Raw genomic sequence first — 22452 nt, 5'->3', positions numbered from 1 at the left:
TGGTAAATAGTATCAATAAAAAAAATGTATCAACACAGTAACAACATCAGTATTGTTCTTTACTTAATGAAATAGTATCAATAATGTAAATACTAGGAAAACAGTATCAGCATTGTATCAATACTACAATTACAGAGATTCTTGTTAATAAAATATACTTCATTGACACGTTTCAATTGATACTTTAATTCACACTCACACACACTGACAGGCATACACAGACAGGGAGACAGACAACATACATAGGGGTCTCAGAGATGTTATAGTTACCAGCCTTTTGGTGCTCGTGGTAGTCACTGGCTAGGTGACTGTAGCACGAGGGTGAGGAGTAAAGTTCTGCCAGTGCGCACCGGTACTCCTGGCTGGTTGGTGATGTAGACTCGAACCTCCAGCCTTCATCTTTCTGTCCCATTTTATAGGAAAAAGATTCTATGTGAGTCTAAGGGTTTTTGCTCTGTCATCCTGCATCTGCATTTGGTGTAATCCTTAATCACCAACATTGTTGCAAACCTGATCAGATTTTGTCCTTTGAAGTGGGCTGACTCCAGAGTTATCAGGGTGGACTCCTCTTTGGCCAGTTGAGTGGTAAAAGTTATTATCTTTGCTCCTTTCTTCCTTCCTCAAATGTTTGAGATGAGGCTGGTGTTTTCTTCATCATGTTTCAACATTCCTTACTTAGACCAATTGTTCAGTCATTCTCCCTGTCTACACCCACCTCAATTGCTCAGCCATTCACACTCCGATCACTCAGTGCAAACTCCTAGCTGAAGAATTCACATTATTTTTAAAGGAAACATTATTTCATTTTTGCCAGTGTCTTTCACAATTAGATAGGTATATTACATTTCACAGTGTGGCTTCTTATACTTAAAATAGGGTTTTTACAAATATATTGAAAGTGGGTAAAATTAACAGATAAAATGGTCAGTGGAGAGATTTCACAAACAATCTTAAACCAAAATAGAATTATACAAAGTACAGACAGACTTGAGTTATGATGCAGTAAATGGATATTTTAAAAAGACTGAAGTGAACATTTCAAAGGGTAGAACAATAAGAGTCAATTGAGGTTTTAGCTTTTGATTAAAGGTACTGTGCATCAGGCTGAAGTGCCTCTTGGTAGGAAGAGGGGGCGGGTGTTTGTGACTCTGTTCTTTCATGTATTCACAAAAACAAGATTTGGCCAACATCTCTCCAGTTTGTCCACATCCTTTCTATACTGGGGGGCCCAAAACTGGACACAATACTCCAAATGCCGCCTCACCAATGCTGAATAGAGGGAAATAATCACATCCCTCGATCTGGTGGCAATGCTCCTCCTAATGCAACCCATATGCTGTTAGCTTTCTTGGCAGTAAGGGCACACTGCTGATTCATATCCAGCTTTTTATCCACTGTAACCCCCAGGTCCTTTTCTGCAGAACTGCTGCCTAGCCCGTCGGTTCCCAGTCTGTAACTGTGCATGGGATTCTTCTGTCCTAAGTGCAGGACTCTGCACTTGTCCTTGTTGAACCTCATCAGATTTCTTTTGGCCCAATCCTCCAATTTTTCTAGGTCACTCTGTATCCTATATCTACCCTCCAGCATATCCACCGCTCCCCCCAGCTTAGTGTCATGTGCAAACTTGCTGAGGGTGCAATGCACCCCATCCTCCAGATCATTAATGAAAATGTTGAATAAAACTGGCCCCAGGACCACCCTGGGGTGCTCTGCTTGATGATACAGGCTGCCAACTAGAAATTGAGCTGTTGATCAATACCCGGTGAGATCGATGATCTGGCCATCTTTCTAGCCACCCTATAATCCATTCATCCAACCCATGATTCTTTAACATGCTGGCAAGAATACTGTGGGAGACTGTATCAAAAGCTTTGCTAAAGTCCAGCTTTTTCAAATAGCCCTGAACCTGGTCTTTCAGCACTGAGGGCTGCTCACCTCCTCCCCATTCTGTGCTTTGCAGTGCAGTAGTCTGGGAGCTGACCTCATCTGTGAAGACAGAGGCAAAAAAAGCATTGAGGACTTCAGCTCATCATCTGTCACTAGGTTGCCTTCCCCATTCAGTAAGGGGCCCGCAGTTTCCCTGACCACCTTCTTATTGCTAACATACCTGTAGAAACCCTTGTTACCTTCATGTCTCTTGCTAGCTGCAACTCCAGTTGTGCTTTGGCCTTCCTGATTTCATCCCTCCATGTTCAAGCAGTATTTTTATACTCTTCCCTAGTTGTGTGTCCAAGCTTCCACTTCTTGTAAACTTCCTTTTTCTATTTAAGCTCACCAACTATTTCTCTGTTAAGCCGAGCTGGGCGCCTGCCATGTTTGCTATTCTTTCTGCACATCGGGATGGTTTGTTCCTGCACCTTCAATAAGGTTTCTTTAAAATACTGCCAGCTTTCTTGGAATCCCTTCCCCCTCATATTAGCCTCCGAGGGGATCCTGCCCATCAGCTCCCTGAGGGAGTCAAAGTCTGCTTTTCTGATGTCCAGGGTCCATATGGGGATTGTCATGAACGTAGAGAAACCAGCAGGATTGAACAGTCCGTGTTATGCATCTCGACCTGCTCCCCACGCTAAGCTGATATCACTGCATCTGCGGCAGGTTTGCAGGGCTCTAGGCATTAGGTCTCATTTGAACAGAGCAGGGTTCACTGTGTTATCTCAACCTGCATGTGTGCGCATGCGCACACACGGCGGCCCCTCGGGTTTCAGTTTGCAGACTGATCACAGTTCTGAGACAGACAGCATTAGCCTGGCTCCCAGTCCCCGCACCCGTGGGGCAGCCAGTGCAAACGTCTAATTGCACGTGTCGGAATTAGAGGTGAGGCTTTCCCATGCAAAGCCGTGCCTGGATGAATGCTCCTGATACACAGCTGGCCCTGGGTGCTCTCTGCAAGCTACACTGCACAGTGCCACCAGCCTCTTGCCAATTCTTGAGTTCGGAAGGCACTGCCCACGGATGAGCCCCATCCTCAATGCACCTTTGGTCTTTCCAGAATGGAGAGTGGAGAGAGAAGGCAGGGAGCGCTGGAAAAATTGTTCTCCTTAATCTCTGAGGATAGGACAAGAATCAGTGGCTTAAATTGCAACAAGGGAGGTTTAGGTTGGACATTAGAAAAAACTTCCTAACATTAAGAGCAGTTAAGCCCTAGAATAAATTACCTGGGGAGGTTGTGGAATTTCCATCATTGGAGGTTTTTAAGAACATCTGTAAGAAATGGTCTGGCTATTACTTAGCCCTACCTGGAATGCATGGGATTGGACTAGATGGTCTATTGAGGTCTTTAGCAGTCCTACACTTCTATGATTCTATAATATAAGAATAAGGAGACATGAAATTAAAAGGGAGCAAATTTAAAATAGATAAAGGGAAATATTTCTTTACACAACACATAATTATCCTGTGGATCTTACTGCCAACAAGAGGTCACCAAGGCCAAGAGTTTAGGAGAATTCTACTTATGTAGATAACATTCATAGTTACATTAGAAAGGATTTAAAACTTTTTTTAAGAAGGGCTATAAACCCTAATCATTCAGTGCATAAGCAAATTGCTTACAAGCTGAAGAAGAAATTAGGCTATTCCATTACTGTCTACTGCGAGGTTTCTTATCTCCCTGGGTAGCATCTGGTACTGGCACTGTCAGAGACAGGGTACTGGACCACCTGAGCTGATCTGGTATGGCAATTTCAGTGTTGAAACCCTCTGATTACTTTGTGTGCTTTATTTCAGTGTGTCAGTATGTACTGTGAATTTCTAATGCTGTAACAAAACAAAACAAGTAATAGTTGGAGTAGAAATCAAGAACATGAAGCTGATTAACTCTTGGTTTTCCTGCTGCTAGATACAGCTATATTGCTCTGAGTTTCTGGATCTGATTCAGCTTCATTCGTCTGTGAATATTGAAGCCAAATTCAGAAAGTTACTTCAGTATAGCAGGAGTGTGCTGGGCAGTTGAATATCCACTTGTGGGGCCAAATTCTTTGTGCTGTTGCAACCTAGCAGAGGGTCCATAATGCTGCCCTAATAGCTCAGTTAAGGATCCACCTGGCATAAGAAAATTTCTAGCTGGCAGAGAGCCTGTTTAACCAGCTTTACCCCCACCTTCTCCCAATATCCTGTCAGAAGAACACATTGTATTCCACTTAGTGATCTTTCAGCCACATAACATTTACTCTCTAGCATACTGCTCTAAATTATTCTGGGTGCCTCCCAGCCTCAGGGGTCAGAGAACTATAATAATGGCCTAAAGCCACTTTTGCTGCTTCCTTTCCATCATGGCATTGATTAGAGTTGTTGAGGATCTGGCAATTGGTATCTGGTTCTCAAGAACTAAGAATTGAAAGGGTTACAGTGTTAGTGAAGTTAAACCATTGTGATCATTTGGAACTGGGCATTGTACCAGCCACTTAAGGAATCGGAGGCTGCTATTAATCTTCTGCCAGCGGTCGATGGAAGAATAGAAACTGACATATGAATGTAGAAGAGCATTACCCTAGCAGATTAGATTTGATTTAATTCCAGAAGTGGACATGTTATAACATTTTGTGTAAATGTGTAGAGTGTTCTACAGTAATCGATAGCACAAGCCTTGCTGATCTTGCTTCTTTAAATCAGGGAGAACTTTTCCATTCTCAAAGGTCTCCCGTCCATCAACTGTGTAATACCTGATACTTTTAGCAGAATTGCCGAAGACGCATGAAGAGAACTAGATTTTTGTTTCATCTTGTGTTGCCACATCTTGACGCCTCTCTAACATGGGGTACATGTTTAATTTTGACTAACAGCAGTTGCTTTCTTTGGAATCAATATTCTGAGAAGCAAAACAGTATCTTGTGAGAGTGAGAGTACGAAAGATGCAGAGTGGAAGAAGGGAAATGTAGTCGTAGTACTGAAGCAAGTATACTGGTCTGCGTGAGCGTTCCATGGCCTGGGTGCAGAATAACAGAAAGTTGTGGTACACGCAATTAGAGAGAAGGATGGAATCTGAGAGTAGGAAGATTATCTCTGTGCTGCCTTGGTGATACAACACACCAAAGGGTCACCTTAATAGCATTATGGGTATGTAGGAGTGTGTTAGAGTAAACACAAGCCTTAGCTGGTAATCAGTGGAAAGCTGCCAGCTCTGATGAAAGATGCTGATCTAATCATGTTCCAACCCAGATCTGAGTAGGCTTTGAAAATGGTAACAGAGCTAGACAGGAAAAATGCAAGAAATCAGTTACTGAAGGTTCTGATGTATAAGCAGAATTTCAGAAAATACCTAAGAAACTGGAAGATTTTCTGCTTCATGACCAGTTGCTTATAAATTGTGCCATGCTTTGTTTCTTAGAACCTTTACAGGGAAATGGACCGAAATAGCCATTGAGCAACAAGTTGTTCCATAATAGTTCCCCATGTGGACACTCTGTTCCGGAATAATTAGTGCACTCCCAAAGCAGAGTAATTATTGTGGGATAAAATAACTTGCATTCCAGAATATCTGTTCCGATCAATTTCACCACGTAGCTAAGCCTGAGTGGTGTATAGCATTATTGTGGATGTACTGTATATTTGTTTATTACAGGCATTTGTGTGGCAGTCTTCATCATCATGCTTGGAAGGGCTTTATGTAATTTAAATTGAAGCAAATGCAATTCCCATGTATGGGGAACTAATACTCATGTATCGAGAGACGCCAGCAAATACGTCCCCTATTATACATGGAAGAATGGTTAGGACATGACACTTGGAGCCAGGAGACTTGGATTGTAGTCCTTTCTCTACCACAGACTGGCTTGTGTGACGTAAGGTGAATCACTGAACTTCTGTTAATTTCCACTTGGTAAAATGGGCGTGATAATGGTGAGTCTTAATTCTTTAATCTTTGCAAATTGCATTGAGAGCCTTTGAAGGAAAGTGCCATGGAAGTGAGAGGTATTAAATATGCCAAGGAAACATACTGCACCAAGCTGTGTCATGCCGGTGTCAGATCATTTCTGACAGTAGATACAAAGGAGGACTGCTTACCTAGGTGCTCTGTGATTACTGATCCCGGCCATCACCGTATCTGTAACCGGCATGCATGAACAGCCTTCTGATTTCTCATGACTGCCCTTGATTTCACACTTCACTTAAGTGTTTCTTCCCAGCTATGTTCAACTATGGTTCTGATCAGCTGTGCAGCATCTACTCAATACTGTATAGAGTATTGCAGAATGCATCCCGGGGAGCTGTTCTGAATCTAAATGATAATGCAACTGCAAAATTCAGACACTCCAAATTGCTAATGTAAGGGAGGTTTTCCATTGGAGAGGAGTGAGACACTATGTCACTGGACGAAGGAGCTTATTAAAACGACTTTCAAGAAAACCCCACTTAACTGATTTAAGAGCAAATTAAATAATCTGCCCACGTGTGAACAGGTGAGTGGTTTTGACATGTGTCACTAGGGGAAAGTTACAGATGAATCATGACAAATAGTGATGATCATCTGAGTCTGTAGTTTTGCTTGCCTTCCTCCCCCTGCACTTCTTCCTTCACCCTTACAAAGGCCTTTTTCATGGAGCCCATCTGGGGAGGCAAGAGTCCTGCTTCTGCCCTGCCCACAGGCTGGCTGGACCACCAAAGGGGTGACAAATCTTTGGATTTAAAAACCTCAGTGTCGCAAGGTTTTTCACAGAATTTGCCACAGTGACACGATTACTGTCTGGTGCGTGAATGTTGACCCTGATGGATAAGCACACAAAACAGGAGGGTAAATTAACTCATGTTTCAAATGTACACTGTGATGCCTGTGGGCTAGATCTTTGATCTGTGATCCTTTGAATTACTGCCATAGCAAGCAGTGACTCTCACTCATTCTCCTTTGTTGGAATTAACTGGGGGAGATCAGATTGGTAACCTGAGATCTCCTTGTGGCAACCGCACTAACGCCAAGCAGAGAATTTATAGACACCAAAATGGCCCTTACTTTAGAATGACTTTGCTACTTCTGAATTTTCCTGGTATCGTCTCTTTGGAGAGCATACAACTGAAAAAGCAGAACTCTTGTTGTCTAATGCTAAGGATTCTTGGCAGATGGAAATAGAAGATAATTCAGAAATGAAAGATACAAATCCAGGGTGGGGCTAGTGAACTAGATACTTCACTGATGCGACACACACAGCCTCAGGCTAGGGAGCATCCAGACTGTTTGGCTGGCAAGGCATCTGTGGTGGAAAATTACTGGGAAAGTAGCTATCAAGAATGGTGAAAGGAAACTGAGAAGGAGAGGAAGGATTAAGTAATTGAATGTGGGTTGAAAGTAGAATGGATGTCAAAATTCTGCCTTGCAGTTCTGTTCTCAGAACACAAGATAAAAGGGATTAGGGCCTGCAGAAATTTGCCAGAATTTAGCATGCTGCATTTCTTGGGAAAATGATGTGGTGGTTATCAGAAGCCTAAAACATGAGGGTTGAAAGGGACCTCGGGAGGTCATCTAGTCCAACCCCCTATTGCAGACCAGCTATGCTCATTAGGTTGACCGGAGACTGGCTCTGCCGCAGGCCATAGTCCTGACAATTATGTTGCTGTAAGATAATGGAAGAGACTAAAGATGGTTTCCTCTGGAGCGCTTGTAGCCGTTCATGTTGATGAATCTGCATGACAGTATTGTTGTTAAATATTTTAGCTGAAGCTTATATGTACAGAAGCTTAATGTGCCTTAGGAATCGCTAAGATAGAAGTGACCATCTTATTGATGATCTATTTTACATCTTTGTGTCCTGAGGGGAAAAACAATTCCTTCAATGTAGCATAAATTAAATCAGAAAGAGATTTGAAATGTGATTAGTTTGTCACAGTGTAGGCCTTTCATCCCATACTTCCTGGCATTAGGTGCTAATAATATTTGTTGCATAATAAAGCCCCTTTATTCCCTTATCCAGCTCTTGACAGAAGCAAATCAACAATGGGCACCTGGGGAAAGACACCAGGATGTGGTGGCAGGACAGTGCCATCCCACAAGGAATTGTTTTTTTGGTTTCAAGAAAATCTAGCCAGGGGAAGCTCCCATTAGTGCTTGATGGTGTTGGAAAGATATTTGAATGTGCAGGGAGTTGATGTGTGACTGAATATTGATCAGGATCCTGATTTTGCATCTTAGGCTCATGAATATGAAATACTTTCCTACCTACAGTATTTGTACTTCAGTAGTGCCAGGAACCATCTTCATCACACACATGCTTTCAGCAGAGGATCCATTCAGTTTCTCTCTTTGCATGTAGATAACAGATTTGCATTGTTGGTTTGCATTTTAGCTACTATATATTTAGATATATATAAACAAATGTTGGCAGGCTGAGAAAAGCAATAGCAAAGATTTATTGTTGTATAAACACCTTAAAGGTTTAATATGTAGCAGATGGCTTCAGTTTTTGTTTATCAACAAAGAGCAGTAATTGTTTACAATTCTGATAGAAGATGCTCCAGTTTAAAATGACTTTTTTGTATTATTTGGCAAGGTGAACATTGCACCATTTTTAGTGAACTGCAGAGATATTCATGTTCCCATTGCATTTTGGCCCATGCTTGGCCAATTTTCTGGTAGTCTTAGGCCTGGTGTGTACCTAAAATTGAGATTGACATAGTTACGTCACTCAGGGGTAGCTATGCTGACTGAACGATGGTGTAGGCACATCTAGGGCAATGGAAGAATGCTTCTGTTGACCTAACTACCATTGCTTGGTGTTTCTACATTGAGGGAAAATTCCTGTCCATTGGTGTAGGCTGTGTCTGTGGGGTTATACAGCAGCGAAGCTAAGTCCATAGAGTCTCTGTTGTGTTGACATGACTCTATTCTGACAAACAATAGGAGATTATTTCTCATCCTCAAGGGTGCCAGATTAGTTTTTGGTGGAGATTAGAAGTAAAGAGTAGAAATGGCTGGAGGAAAGCTGAATAACTCCAGAGTTGTTTTTCTCTTCACTGTACCAGCATGTGTCTCCTCCTGTGCTAAAGTGTCAGGTGTCTCCTCGGAAGCAGCCTGTCTTCATTCCCTGCTTTCATAGTGCCTTGTAATGTACCTAGCATCTGGGCCAACCCATGTGTACATGGTGCAGCCTCAGCCAGCACTCCGAGTTTCTCTTTGCTCCCAGGGCACTTGGCCCATCCCCATGCCATCCTCGCTTTGATCAGCATGTAAGCTTCTTGTGAGTTAGGGAATGGGAAAGGGGAGCAAAATACAGGGATCACAGCAAAACTAAATAAGGGGAAAATATGCACAGAAAAGGGGAGATGGTAGCAACGTTATTGGGCCATGACACAAGGCAACATGCCAAGAAACCAGTCCGTCCCAGCTGGGAGCTCTGATCAGAAACATATGGGCATGTCTACATTTAAAACACTACATCAGCACAGCAGCATCAATGCAGCTGCCCCGCTGTCTCAGTTTAATGAAGACGTGCTAAGCGGATGGGAGAGAGCTTCTCCTGCCAACATAGCGCTGTCTACATGAGAGTTGGGTTGGTGTAACTATGCTGCTCGGGGGTGTAGATTTTTCAGAGCACTGAGCAATGCGTCCGTGGTGTAGACCAGACCTGAGAAACACTGAAGTAGAGAGTTCTCTAACTCTCAAGGCTGTAACATAGAGGATGCCACCTACTCGTTGTTCGTTGTTCATAACTCTCTTTAGTGGCATCTCTTCCCTGCAACTGCAATTTGAGTTTTAAACAAGGGGGAAGGGGGAGCTGCTGCATGAGCTGAATCATGGATAAACATCCTATTCATCAAGAGCCATCAGTCATACATAATGGCAGGTGTCTATTTATATCGTGATTCACCAGTCTCCATCTCTTTATGATAAATGCCCAGAATGTTCCCTCTTCCTCCGCTTCATCTTCCCCATTAGTAGCAACGGTGTCGACTTTGCTCCAGTGCTCACATCTTCCATGTCTGTGGTAGTCTCATAATAATGGCAGTAGCACCTGCTTTCAATCAACTGGCCACTTATCTGCTGCCTTCAGGGTCCAGTTTTTCTCCTTGTTCCCAGGGTGAAGAGGGGCTGTGAAAAGAGGCAAAATTAGTATTTTCAGTTTTGTGGCTTTTTTTATATAGTTCTCCTTCTCTTATCTCCATGCAATCTGTCTGATGGGAGATACACTTGTAGTTTTACCCCCAAAAGATCTTTGGTTTCTAGCATTTTGAAAATACCATAGCCAGTTTTCACAGCCCTCCTTTCCTGGTGAGCACAGGTATCACATTTTCTTCACATGCCTTTCTTGTGCCATTTTGCATATGCTCGTTGCTTTTGTCTTTTTACTTCTCGTCACGGAGTCCACTCACCGCATCTGGTGCCTTCTCCTGGTGGCTCTGGGGATTAGCTCTTGCCAGCTGATGCTTCCTTTTGTAGCGTCTCTACCCATCGTCTCTTTCCCCCTGTGGCCTCTCTGACTCCCGGAGCTGCAGCTTCCTGTTTGGGGCTTGGCCCCCCAGCCTAGTCACTAAGGTCTTCCCCGTCTGGGGAAATCACACTTCTTCTGGACCAACTGGCTGGTGTCTTCAATGCCCTGCACCACTTCCAAATGGCTGTTAGGGAGACCAGGGCCCACCCTCTGCCCTGGGTTCCAGCCCAGGGACCTGCCTAGAACATGCAGCCAAGACCTCTATTGTCCTAGTCCTTGGGCTTCTTCCTACATCACTGGCTCCCCTCTCTCTTTGGGTTTGCCAGCCCACTCTCCCTTCTCTCAGGGAGTGACTGTGGGCCTCCTTCCCTGCAGTCCCACTTTGCTAATCACAGCTCCTGGACTTTGTTCAGGCCCTTCCTGTTCTTAGAAGGCCTGCTTCTAATTAGCGGCCTCCTTGTAGCTTACGTCTCCCCTACTTGCTGATTAATTAGGCCTGCCTGGCCTAATGTACCCTCTCCGGGCCAGTATTGGGAACACACCTCATCCCACTTCCCTGCCACAAACTTCAGCAGCGGTGTATTTGAGTAACTCCAGAAATCCTTACTCAGCCTCACTGATAAGGATGATCCCATCAGGCTAATGCAGATTCATTTCCAGCAGAGTGAATGTTGTTCTCATTGGCATCATAGAGAAACCTAAAGTAAATAAACCGTGACCACTGGGAGCAAATGTTTATAATGTGCTGCACTCTATAAAAGATTGAACAGATGAAGTCAGAGCCAGAATCAAAAGTTTGTTTGAGAGTGGGGGTACCACTTTGCAATTTGTGCCATCTATCTCCATTACTCATTTAGCATTTAAATAAGAAATGAGCGAGCTCTAATCCAAATATTCCGATTACGCATAAAGTTTTCCCACTCCACCTCTTGCAAAGTATGTTCCTATCTTTCTCATTTGTGCTTCAGATTGCAAGGACATGTAAACTGAACTCTCATGGATTACTTTCTCTTCTGCATCTTGTTTGCTTCATTTTCTAACTCGGGCCTCTAGAGATGGCCGAGATTCAGCAGTATTTAGCATGTCCCCCAGATGATGAAATGTGGTATTTCATCCAGTGTATCTGCTAAAGTTCAGTATGAGCCTATCACCTTTCATTCATTTTCTTCGATTCTGTCAGGGTAGAACAGTTGTTCCACGTGGGGGCTTCTTTTCTTGGCTTGATGCCTTTTGTGAGCTTTCACTATGTTGAACATTCTTTGAGTCTCCCAGTTGGCGCTGCCATTCAGGCAACTCAGCCTACTCATTGATACGTGCTGCTTTCCTTGGTCACGTTTCGCAGGGTCTTGCATGCCTGCTTCCTGCTGTGTGTGCTCACATAGTGCATGATGCTGTAGTTCTCAGATTAAGCTACACATGCCTTTCCATGGGCCGTAATGCTTCATCTGAGAGCCATGATTTCCATATCCACTGGCATTTTAAGCATGAGTGAATTCAATCTCCTTCCCAGTTCGGTAATATTTCTTTCTTTTGCTGCAGCAGTACGTCAATTTGGCTTTTTCTCTCTCATGTTGCATGGATTATAACTAAATTGCTGACACATTTCTTGTATGCAGCTGAGGGGTACATTTGGCCATTGAAGGCAGCAACTACTGATCTGATATCAATGGCTGGCAGAGAGAATGCCTGTGTTTTCAGTCATCGCTTTGAATCCTGTTTAGCTGAGCTGGAGGGTCCCGAGTGTACTGTTTCCTGAAGGTGCCTTGATATACAAAGGTTACAAAAGCATACTGATTCCCAGAGAAAAAAACAAATATTTAATCATTAAAGTCTTCATTTGTTCATTCCCCATCCATCTGTCTGTCCTTTAGGGGCTGGTCAACATACTCTTCTTCCACTTCCTAAAATCAGCAGCTCATCATATTCTGGCTCTGTATCAATGTCTGCAGCTGGCTTTTGTAGAACTATTCGGTTCCATCGCCCTTGTCCTATGTGCCTGGTGCATGAATTCATTGAGAGTGAGGTGAACTGAAGAAAAAGTCTATTGACTATACTGGATTCCAGTAGGGGTGCAAAAATATCTTTAAATGGAAGAAATACTGCTCCTGCCTCATTTTTTTCACAAGCACACATGCATTACTTTGTAGTGGCACAAGTTGCTACAAAATATTAATTATATCAACTTCTTGCCTTTCCTTAGGGGTTTGGTCAAGTGCTGTCTTTCTGGCCTGTAACTGATTATTTCTTGAGAGCATGAGAAACATCTTGAGCTGTAGGGGCTTCATCTCTCCTCTGCACAACATCTCTCAAACTTTCCCTGGCCATTGGGTTCATGGGGAAAGGATGGTGCAGTATTTCTCATGCCATTCTGAATATCCTTTCTATTTTACATCTCTAGGTCCGTCATGAATACATCAAGGGCACAGATGCATTCCAGGAGGTATAGCAAGCACATCCTGGTTAGGAATAGAATGTGTTAATCCGTTTTTAATCCTGTTCTGTGCCGGTGTCCCGCTGCTCGACTTCATTCCGAAGATCCATAGTGTTGTGTGCAGAGTTGCTCTTTCCTCTCTCGCTGCCTTTGCATGTGTATAACTTACCATCCATACTGTACCCTATACCTGATACAATATTATAAATGGCACATTTTTACAGTGATGTGTTGTTACCAAATGTCAAACAGAAAGATTTGTGAACAGATGAAAAGGGCAACTTGGAATTGCAACGCTTCCATCCCTTGCTTGGCACAATCAAAGCCTGTTGTTAGAGCCCAACAACCAAAAGAAAAATGCATCCATTAGCTTCTTGGCAATAATCTTAAACCTTATGAGTTTCTCATGGATTAAATAGAAAAATCAAAACGATACCATAGGTTTGAATTCATCAGGCCTTTAAATCATTTTTCAAAGTTTGTAAAGTCTTTAATCTTTTTGTGATAGGAGACCAAGGCTGGTCTTGTGGTTACAGCACTGGCCTGGCACTCAGATGATCTCAGTTCACTTTACACCCATCCCTCCAGGCTGGCCCAAACGGAGCTAGAAATTACACGTGTCGAGATCCAAACCGAGTTTCTTGTGATGGGGGAGCTGCAGAGACCGCACACCTCTGAGCAAGGTGGGCAGGATTGGAGGAGAAGTCGCATAGGAGGAGGGGTGTACCAGCCCACCCTCATTCTTCCTCATTCAGCAGAGAATAAGAAATGTAAAAATCCAGCACTCACTGCTTCAGAGTCATTACTGTGGCAAAAAGGAGGCACCGGAATATGCTGCTTAGAGGAAAGGAGCCAACTTCACAAAGACATCATGGAAATTTCCCTGGGAAATACAGCATTGTAGAAGTTATTGAAGGTGCCTGTTAGCCCACTCTTACTGCTAGGATCCAAACCCAAAGGTGAAAAACTTAAACCAAAATGAGGCTTTATAGAATGCTATGGCAGATAATGACCTCCCTTAACTTCTTCCACCATCTTTGCCTAAATCTCCAGGAAAGGATGGAAATGAAAATGGGAATGTGAGATCTGTCCAACTCAGAAAGCACTACTCAGCAAAGGTCAGCACACAGCCTATGCACCACATATGCTCTGAGAATAGGCTGTAGTGGAGATTGAGTCCTGCATAGGCTTCTGTGATAGGAGAGGCCACACTGCAACGTAACTCATATGTAATCTTCTAGGAATTGCTAGCTCCCCATCCGTGACTGGATCTCTCACTTTTTTTCAAGAGCAGGGGCACCTCATCTGCATTCGTCTTTTATCCAGAGTCAAAGCCATGCTTTCACATGAGGAATTGTTTTCTAGTACTTTCATAGAGTCATATATTCCAAGGCCAGAAGGGACCATTGTAATCATCTGGTCTGACTTTCTCTATAACATAAGCCATAGAATTCCCCAGAATAATTCCGACAGCAGATCTTTTGGAGAAACATCCAATTGTGATGTAAAAATTGTCAGTGATGAGAATCTATGATGATCCTTGGTAAATTGTTCCAATAGTTAATTACTATCTTTAAAAATTATACCTTATTTCCAGTCTGAACTTATCTAGATTCAACTTCTAGCCATTGGATCATGTTATACCTTTCTCCGTTACGTTATAATAGGGGAGTAGGAGCCAGAACTTCTGAATTCTTTTTTCCCCAGCTCTTTCACTGACTTTTAGAGTGTTCTTGGACAAGTCACTTGTGCCTCAGATTACTCCTCTGTAAAATGTGTATAATATATTAGCTACCTCACATGGGTGAGCCTTAATTTATATCTATAAAAGTGCTTGAAGTTCCTCAGATGAAGGAAGGAAAGTTACTATTTTCTATCATCTTTAAATTATCTAAATGTGAGTTTTCTAGGCACTTTGAGATCTGTCCCATGAAATTGTGGCTAATTTTTTTTTAAAACTTCCATCACAAATACTCACTTGTCAAGATATTCCCATTTACCAGACTAGGAGGAGTTGGATGCTTATTTGATGAGGCTCACTGTTAAGAGAAGTATCTAATCCCAATAAATCTTGTCTATACCTATTGGACCACAGTGGGTGAAATCGTCCTTCAGCCTAATTGCTGTTAAAGGAAGAATCTCACAATGAGTAACTAATAAAGCGTTTAGCCTGAGAGTAAGCACGGCTTTGGGGTCTCTGCTTACATTACTGCTGAAGTGCAAGCTTCTTCAAATGTGAAGGGAGAAAGAGCAGGAGATATCATCTGACTGGTGGGGAAAAAAAAAGACAGTTACTTTCTTTATAGGGTAGCTATAAGAATGCATTACAGAATTTAAATGATAATCCCGCTAAGAACAGCTCTTTCCTTGCTTGTTAGTCCTCTTATGGCTCTTTGGATCTCAGCCACTCTAATCTCTGAATCCAGAAATGGTCTGATTGCTTCAAGTGCTTTGGAAATGCCCTGCATCCTCAGCGTTCACGATTCCCTTGAAGGTAGGGGAGTTACGTAAACTCCTTATAAAAATCCTGCCATTTTAGGTGAAGTGAGGCACTCCTCTTCATTATTGATTTCTGAGATGTTTCTTTCGATTCCTCTTTTTGTAGCTGCCAAGCGAGCAGACTTCTGTGGGCCGGATCCTGCAATCCTGACTCATTCAAGTCGGTGAGGATCGCAGGATCTAGCTCAATGTTTGCCCCAGCGCACATGCTCAATCACTTGCTCACACTTCTGTCATGTGGCGCCTGATGCAAAACCCCCCATTAACTTCAGTGGGCTTTGGATCAGATCCAGGCTGAGGAGTGATGCTGCATTACTAGCACTTTTAATCTGCACCCATGCAATAGACCTAGACCAGTCTATGAAATTGCTAATGACTCTAGGCCGTGTTCGAAGTACAGGTATCCTAGCTATTCTTGGTATCTTCAAAAGGCCTCGTGAAATTTGAGGTGTTGGCTTTGATCAGTGGTTTGAGTCTGGCTCACCTGACCACAGCTGACCCAGGGGTTCTCAAACTGTGGGTCATGGCCCTTCCGGGGGTCACAAGCTTATTATGGGAGGGTCGCAAACTCTCAGCCCCCGTATATGCCAGGGCTATGGTGGTCAGCCATGCGTGGGGTTGACAGCCCAAGCCCTTCAGAGCTGGGTGGCTGAAGAGCAGAGGCTGATGGGCGGGTGCCGAGCTCTGAAGGCAGCGCCACCTCCACCAGCAGTGCAGAAGTAAGGGTGACATGGCATGGGGTGGGGGGCTGTCACAGCCTGAAATATTTTCAAAGGGGGTCCCAGCAAAAAAAGTTTGAGAACCCCCAAACTGGCCTTTCTCTCTCTCTGCATTGCCGCTGCAGTTGCAGTCCTCCCAGGCAGTTGAGCTAACAGCCTTCTGGTTTAATCAGGAAGAATGGTGAGGAAGGGTCTGTTTTGGCTCTCGAACTCCCTTTTAATAGTAGCCGCTGGGAGCCAAGGGGAAGGATGGTCTTGTGGTTTAGGTGCTGGACTGGGCCTTGGTGGAGCTGGATTCAGTCCCCGGCTCTACCACCGAGCCCCGGTGTGACCTATGCAATGGCATTTCATCTCCCTGTGCCTCATTCTCGGATGTGTAGAATGGGGACCTTTCCCGACCTCATCGGGGTATTGTGAGGATGTACTGGTTGTCTGAGAGGTGGAAGCTGTGTGCTGTAAATAGATAGATTGTGCAGTGGAGTTTTTCAGGTGAAGTACTGCCAATCCCGTTTGGAGTTGGATACAATACCTGCTTCTACAAGCTCTTTCTGAACGTTCCTTTGCGTTCGTCTGGTCTGGTCACTTGGATCTCCTATGACAACCCCATGAATCCGTGACTCCCAAAGGTGGGCCGGTATCGCTGTCCCCATTTGTGGATGGGGAGGAAAGAGAACATGGTACTGCCTCCTTCCTGCCCCCTTTGAAGAATCTTATACCCCAGGGACTCTGAGGGAGAAGTGCCTGCTTTCCCATCAGCTCAGGCACTGCAACTGTTCCTCAACACTGTGCGCTCCTGGAGCAGCTGGTCTGCCTTTGGTTTATTTTGTCACTAGAAAACCTCAGGGCCTTACAGCGGGATAATGTTTTTATGTCATCTTGCGTGGTTAACAGCCAACAGGTAGGAAAATGGAGAAATGTTAGGTTTTTGTGCATGTCCCTGATTCCAGATTTCCACTGTGATGGCAGGCTTGTTCTCTCTAAGCCTTGAGTGTCTTCCTTACTGGAAATGTTGTTTGGTGACTATTGTAATGGCGACACTGAATTTGTGTAGACTGTTCTGTTTTGCTATGGGCAGGGAAGGATCAAATAGCTACCACTGGTAACTTTTCCCAAACCATTCCATTCCCTTTTTAGATTTCTTGGTAGGGATTTAGCTGAATTTCTGATAAGTGGTAACTGTGACCCTAAGAATTCCTCGGTGCCAACTGGCAAAGGGTTCACTGTTCTATAACAGCAACTGTCCTCAGGCCTGACAAACTCACTCCACCTAACACACTGCTTTCATAGTGTTTATCCAAAAGGCGTCATGTGAGGTCTGTAATAAAAGCTTATGGAACACTGGTCCTCTTAATTGTTACAAGATGTATGGATGGATGATATTTAAGGAGTTGTGTGTATGTTCTGAAACCATGTTTTTGAGCCTGTGTCCCAAGCAGGGCATGTGCAACCGTTTCTTCTTCTTCGCGTAGAGGCAGCTGTGTATTCCACTTCGGTGTGCGCGCATCCAGCACGCTGGAGACATTTGCCTAGCAGTACCCATAGAGGAGCAGCGCTCGCACTTCATGGCTGTAGCCCCTCCCTTGACTGCATGAGGCAATATTGCCCTGACCCTCCCTCAGTTCCTTCTTACTACCTGTGGCTGGAGTCCGAGCACCGTGTAGTCTCAGCCTCTCGGCTAGTTTACTTTTTTCTCTTGTTATCTGTAGTTAGTAATACCTTAGTGTTAGTAAGAGTAGTGGTAATTGTAGTGGTTTGTTTCCCTCAGTGATGCCCCCACCAGGGTTTAAACATTGTCCGTGTTGGGGGAATGATCCCCACGTGTGGTGCTTGCCCTGTCTTGGTGAGGATCACCTAAAGAAGCGTTCTGCGATCTGCAGGAGTTTAAGAAGCAGACTCAAGTGGCTCAGGGACTTACGCCTGAGGCAGCACCTGCTCAAATAGGCCATGGGCCTGATCTGGAATCGCAGCCCTCCTCTGTCAGCAGCACCACAAAGACTTCCCCAGCAGCTCTGACTGCCCTCGATGATGGTACAGTCTGGCACTCCAGGACCTTTGTTCATTTTTGGGACCAACGCCACTTCTGGCACCAGCATGCTCAGTACTGACTGTTCTGCTTCCATCGGCAGCGCTGCTTCCTGCCTTTTTTGGACAAGTCAGACAAGCTACCGTAACTGCTTCTTCAAACTGTGATGCAGACCTGTATTCCACAACCCATTCTCTGTCCCCTCTGCAGTGGAGTCTAGTTTCTGGGTGTTTGGTGCGAAGGAACCAAGGGGTGATTGCTAGGTATTCTACAGAAGGTATTCTACAGGTATTGCTAGGCAAATTTCTCCAAGCCGCTGTGCTTGGTGCACACACCTATGTGGAAAACACGTCTGCATCGCATCTTGAAGAACCAGATTTACGGTAAGTAACCGTTTCTCTTTTCGTTATCATTACTCATTATCTCTTAAATCTTTGTCTTTGATAATAAACTTGCTTTACGATTGTTCTCTCTCTAACTATATCTCAGTGCTGTGTTGTTCTACAGGGGCAGTTGAATCAAACTGCTGTGTGTGTGTTTGTCTATGGAGACATCTTACCCTGGTAATTTCTGTGAGTGTCTAGGGGCTAGATACTACAGGGGACTGCTTCAAGGGAGCTCGGGGCTTGAGGTGCGCCTGTTAACCGGCAAGGCAAAGTAAGAGCTGGCAGACCTCTGATGAGACTGCTTGGGTCGCTGGCGGACTAGGAATGTCAGGGAACTAATATGCAGTTGAGTAAAAGCAAGTCTCTCTCACTGAGGGGGAGGGTAACAAGGTGACTCACAGTCCTGGGCACCCCGAGAAGCGTCACAGTAACCCCAGGTTATAAGAGGAAACACAAATATTAACAGTGGTTTATGTCTGATATTCTCTGTCCTTGGAAATCCTAGTAAGAGTCTGTTTTCCAGAATTTTTAATAAATTGCACAGCAGGGGTAAACCCTAACCCCAGTGTGGTAGGATGACCAACTATGGTGACTCTTGTTCACCTTCAAAGGTTAAACTGCTTAGCCTAATTAGGGTGTTAGGAAAGAATTTCATATCTTTCTAGGTTCTGTTTCTTTATCTTAAGGTTTTATGCTTCCTCTTATCACTGTAGGATCTAAGCACCTTCCCTTTAAAAATCAATAGCAATAGCAAACTTCATGGACCTTTGGCACTTCTCTTTTGAGTGCCCTTCATGGACACTCAGCACTATGCATCTTTGCTGTCTAAGAGTATTGTCAGTATTGTAAGCAGAGTTTTGAGGTCAATATGCGTAGACAGCAGAGGTCTATAGTGCCGAGTGTCCATGACCACACTGTACGGCTTTATTCCAGATGTCTTATTGCTGCTCAGGGTTATTACTGATCTGGTGTAGCCAGTTTAATGATGAATGACTGTATGATCGCTGCAAGTCCATGACCAAGCAGTGTCCCCATCTGAACTCAAATCCCACCTTCAGAGCTTGATGTGCAGGGACTTTGTCTCGGAGGCAGCAACATGACCAACAAGGGTCAACTGGCGATGGCCAAAGATGACTTCAGTCCTCTCCAGGACAGTTCTCTATGATACATCCCAATTACTGATAAAGTCAAACCATTTTGTACCCATTAGTCGCCACTAGCAACGCATATGAAATATGAAAAAATTATTCTTGGGGTTGGATTTTTTTACAGTGGGGTGGGGGTTAGATTTTATTAATTTGCCCCTTTTTAATTGGTAGGGGCTTAGACAAAGAGGGAGTGTCAGTGTTGTGTGTCACTCTTATGATAGAAAAGATTTTTTTATATATGAAGATTTTGCAGCGTTTTCTAAAGATAATCAGACTGAATGTTTGCCTCATCCTCTCAGCAAGTTTGTTCTATAGCCAGATCCCCTCATCAGAGAACGCTTTCTCCACAGCTCTCCTGTGCTTTGTCCTGCGCTTTGTGATGTGCAGCGTCCCAGAGGAGCACAACTGCTGTCATGGTGGTTTATAGATCACCATTCAGTCTTTGATGTAGCTGGGACATGACTCATTAAATTAAAGGTTCTTACACCATGTCCATCACCATGGTGTCTGAGCCTTCTCTCCAGCATCAGTTTGGGATCATCTGTGAAGGAAGGAAGGTGTGGCTTCTGGTGATTTCAAGGGGATTTTTAGGTATGGGTGGGCATCTGTCCTTTCTGCCTGCTGTGTTTCTAGGTCCGTAATTCTTACTAATGCTGTTGATTTTTTCCCCATGCTGCAAAGAAAACATTGCAAAGGAAATCATCATATTTCCCTCTTTGAATTATTATAACTCTCTTTTCCCCCCCCCAGTAACTCGGCATAATCACCTAAAGGATTTCATGCTGGTGGTGTCCATTGTCATTGGAGTGGGTGGCTGCTGGTTCGCCTACATCCAGAACCGCTACTCAAAGGAGCACATGAAGAGGATGATGAAAGACCTAGAAGGGCTTCACAGAGCGGAGCAGAGTCTACACGACCTTCAAGAAAGGTGAGTCCTACTTATCCACCATTATTAAATTTCCATTATTAATGTGGATAAACCAGTAGCAGTCAAATTATTTTATATTGTGTATCAGCCATAAGCACCTGCCTGTTAGGTCGTCATCATCGCAAACTTACTAACTAGTTGATGTTGCTGATGTGATTGCACAGTCTTTGAATGCATTTGGCCAGCTAGTTAAGAAATTTGGACATAACCCCACCCTTCCCACTCCCTGCACAATACACACTGGTTCGCTGTACTGGGGACGTGCCACATGAAGACTAGAGTCGTTAAAATTAGCCTCATATGCCATTATAACGGCCTGTTGCTGTCATGAAGTCACTCTGCTGAATTCACAACACGAGGCTCCAGCAATCTCATGTGTTATAGCGTACTTGCGTAGTATAGATAGTAGGTAAGGTTGAATGCTGATTTCTACCCTAATTCCCCTTTGTTGGTTGCTCAAGTTTTTCTCAAATTCCTGTTGGGCTGTAATTTTTATACAGAGAATGAATTTTGTGGGAATGTTTTCACCAAATCAGTTTTGCTGTCTTTAAGACATTTAAATATGAAGAGCTTGGCTTTTTCCCCTGAATCAGTCATATTCCAACTAGAACTTCTGTACATGGATAATTAAAACAGGCTCTTTGATTCTTAGCTAAAATGACTTGGATGCCCCTGCTGTAGTTGACAGGGGCTTGACACCCTTGTGTTTGAGCCTATTGTCTTACTTCAAATGGAAACTTGCTACTCATGCGTCATACTTTCCTGTGCTACAGCAGTGAAGCTGATCAGCATTGTTCCTTTGTGTCAGCCCAAACGATACTGAAAGAAACCAGGATTCCTCTCCTTTCCTTTTCAAATCACAAAATATACCTGCTCCTCCAGGAAGAAAAGAGCCTTTTAAAAGAATGTTAAGTAATTTAGCTCCTGCCTAATCTATCATCTGGACTGACTCAGGTGGAATCTTCACATCAGGCGAGAGAGGGTGAAATACATCAATATTCTGGCAATAGTTCTGGAGAGGAATTTGGCCAGATTTCCTCGTGGATTCTTCCTCTGGAGAATCTACTGGAGTCATCGCTTCCCAGGCATCACAGGGATATCCAAATCCCATACATTGTTTACTGGGAGGCAAAAAAAAAAAAAGTTAGAACATTCAATACTGGAACATTAAACATGAACAGCTGAACTCAGTCTCTTGTTCATCGTAGAAATGTTTAATTTGTTCTCCTTTGGCAAAATACTGTGGGCTAGAGAATGCAGCATTTACTCACGTGAGTAATAGCATTGACCTCAATGTGGCTACTCACATGTGTCACAGCTGCTACAGGTCCTATATATGGTCAAAGGGCTACTAATGACAATCTCATTTTCTTCTTCGAGATGTGTTGCTCATGTCCATTCCATTCTAGGTGCGTGCCCGCCTCCATGCACAGTTCAACGTGAAGGACACACATTTTCATATTACAGTATTTCCTGGGCACAGATGGTTTCTCCGATTTTGTAGTGGGTCATTCCCATTTCCAATGTACAGCCCTCCCCTTTGGCCTGTCTTCCACCCCCCGAGTATTTACAAAGTGCATGGCAGTCGTAGCCGCACATCTCAGATGACAGGGCATACAAATTTACCCGTATCTGGATGACTGGCTGATCAAAGGCAGGTCCCAGTCTCAGGTCCAGACCAGTCCCGACGTGGTGTGGGCCACCTGTCATTGCCTAGGCTTGCTGGTGAATGAACAAAAGTCCACACTAGTACCAATTCAGAGAATAGAATTCATTGGGGCCATTCTTGACTCCATGCAAGCCAGAGCTTTTCTGCCGCAGCCTCAATTCGAAGCCATGTCGAGCCTTATCATGCGCCTTCATGCCTATCCCTTTACGACAGCCCAGACTTGCTTGCAGCTGATGGGCCATATGGCATCTTGCATGTACATGGTGCGCCACACATGTCTAATACTCAGACCGC

The 22452-nt window shown here is 44.0% G+C and overlaps 1 protein-coding gene across 8 annotated transcripts in view; it reads left to right on the top strand.

The window, feature by feature from the left end:
- STIM1 (stromal interaction molecule 1) overlaps window positions 1-22452 on the top strand; it is a 151999-nt gene that overhangs the window by 94926 nt on the left and 34621 nt on the right. For all 8 annotated transcript variants that reach the window (XM_067568291.1, XM_067568290.1, XM_067568294.1 and 5 more), the window contains one exon: window positions 20312-20489. In XM_067568291.1, the coding sequence (XP_067424392.1) occupies window positions 20312-20489 (178 nt within the window). The remainder of the gene's footprint in view (window positions 1-20311; window positions 20490-22452) is intronic.

Source organism: Emydura macquarii, unplaced genomic scaffold, assembly GCF_026122565.2.
Source record: "Emydura macquarii macquarii isolate MOO-44397 ecotype Brisbane River unplaced genomic scaffold, CSIRO-AGI_Emac_v2 contig_2865, whole genome shotgun sequence".
Lineage (NCBI taxonomy): Eukaryota > Metazoa > Chordata > Testudines > Chelidae > Emydura > Emydura macquarii.
The sequence above is the reverse complement of the archived record's forward strand: the minus strand, read 5'-3'. Positions and strand labels throughout refer to the sequence as shown.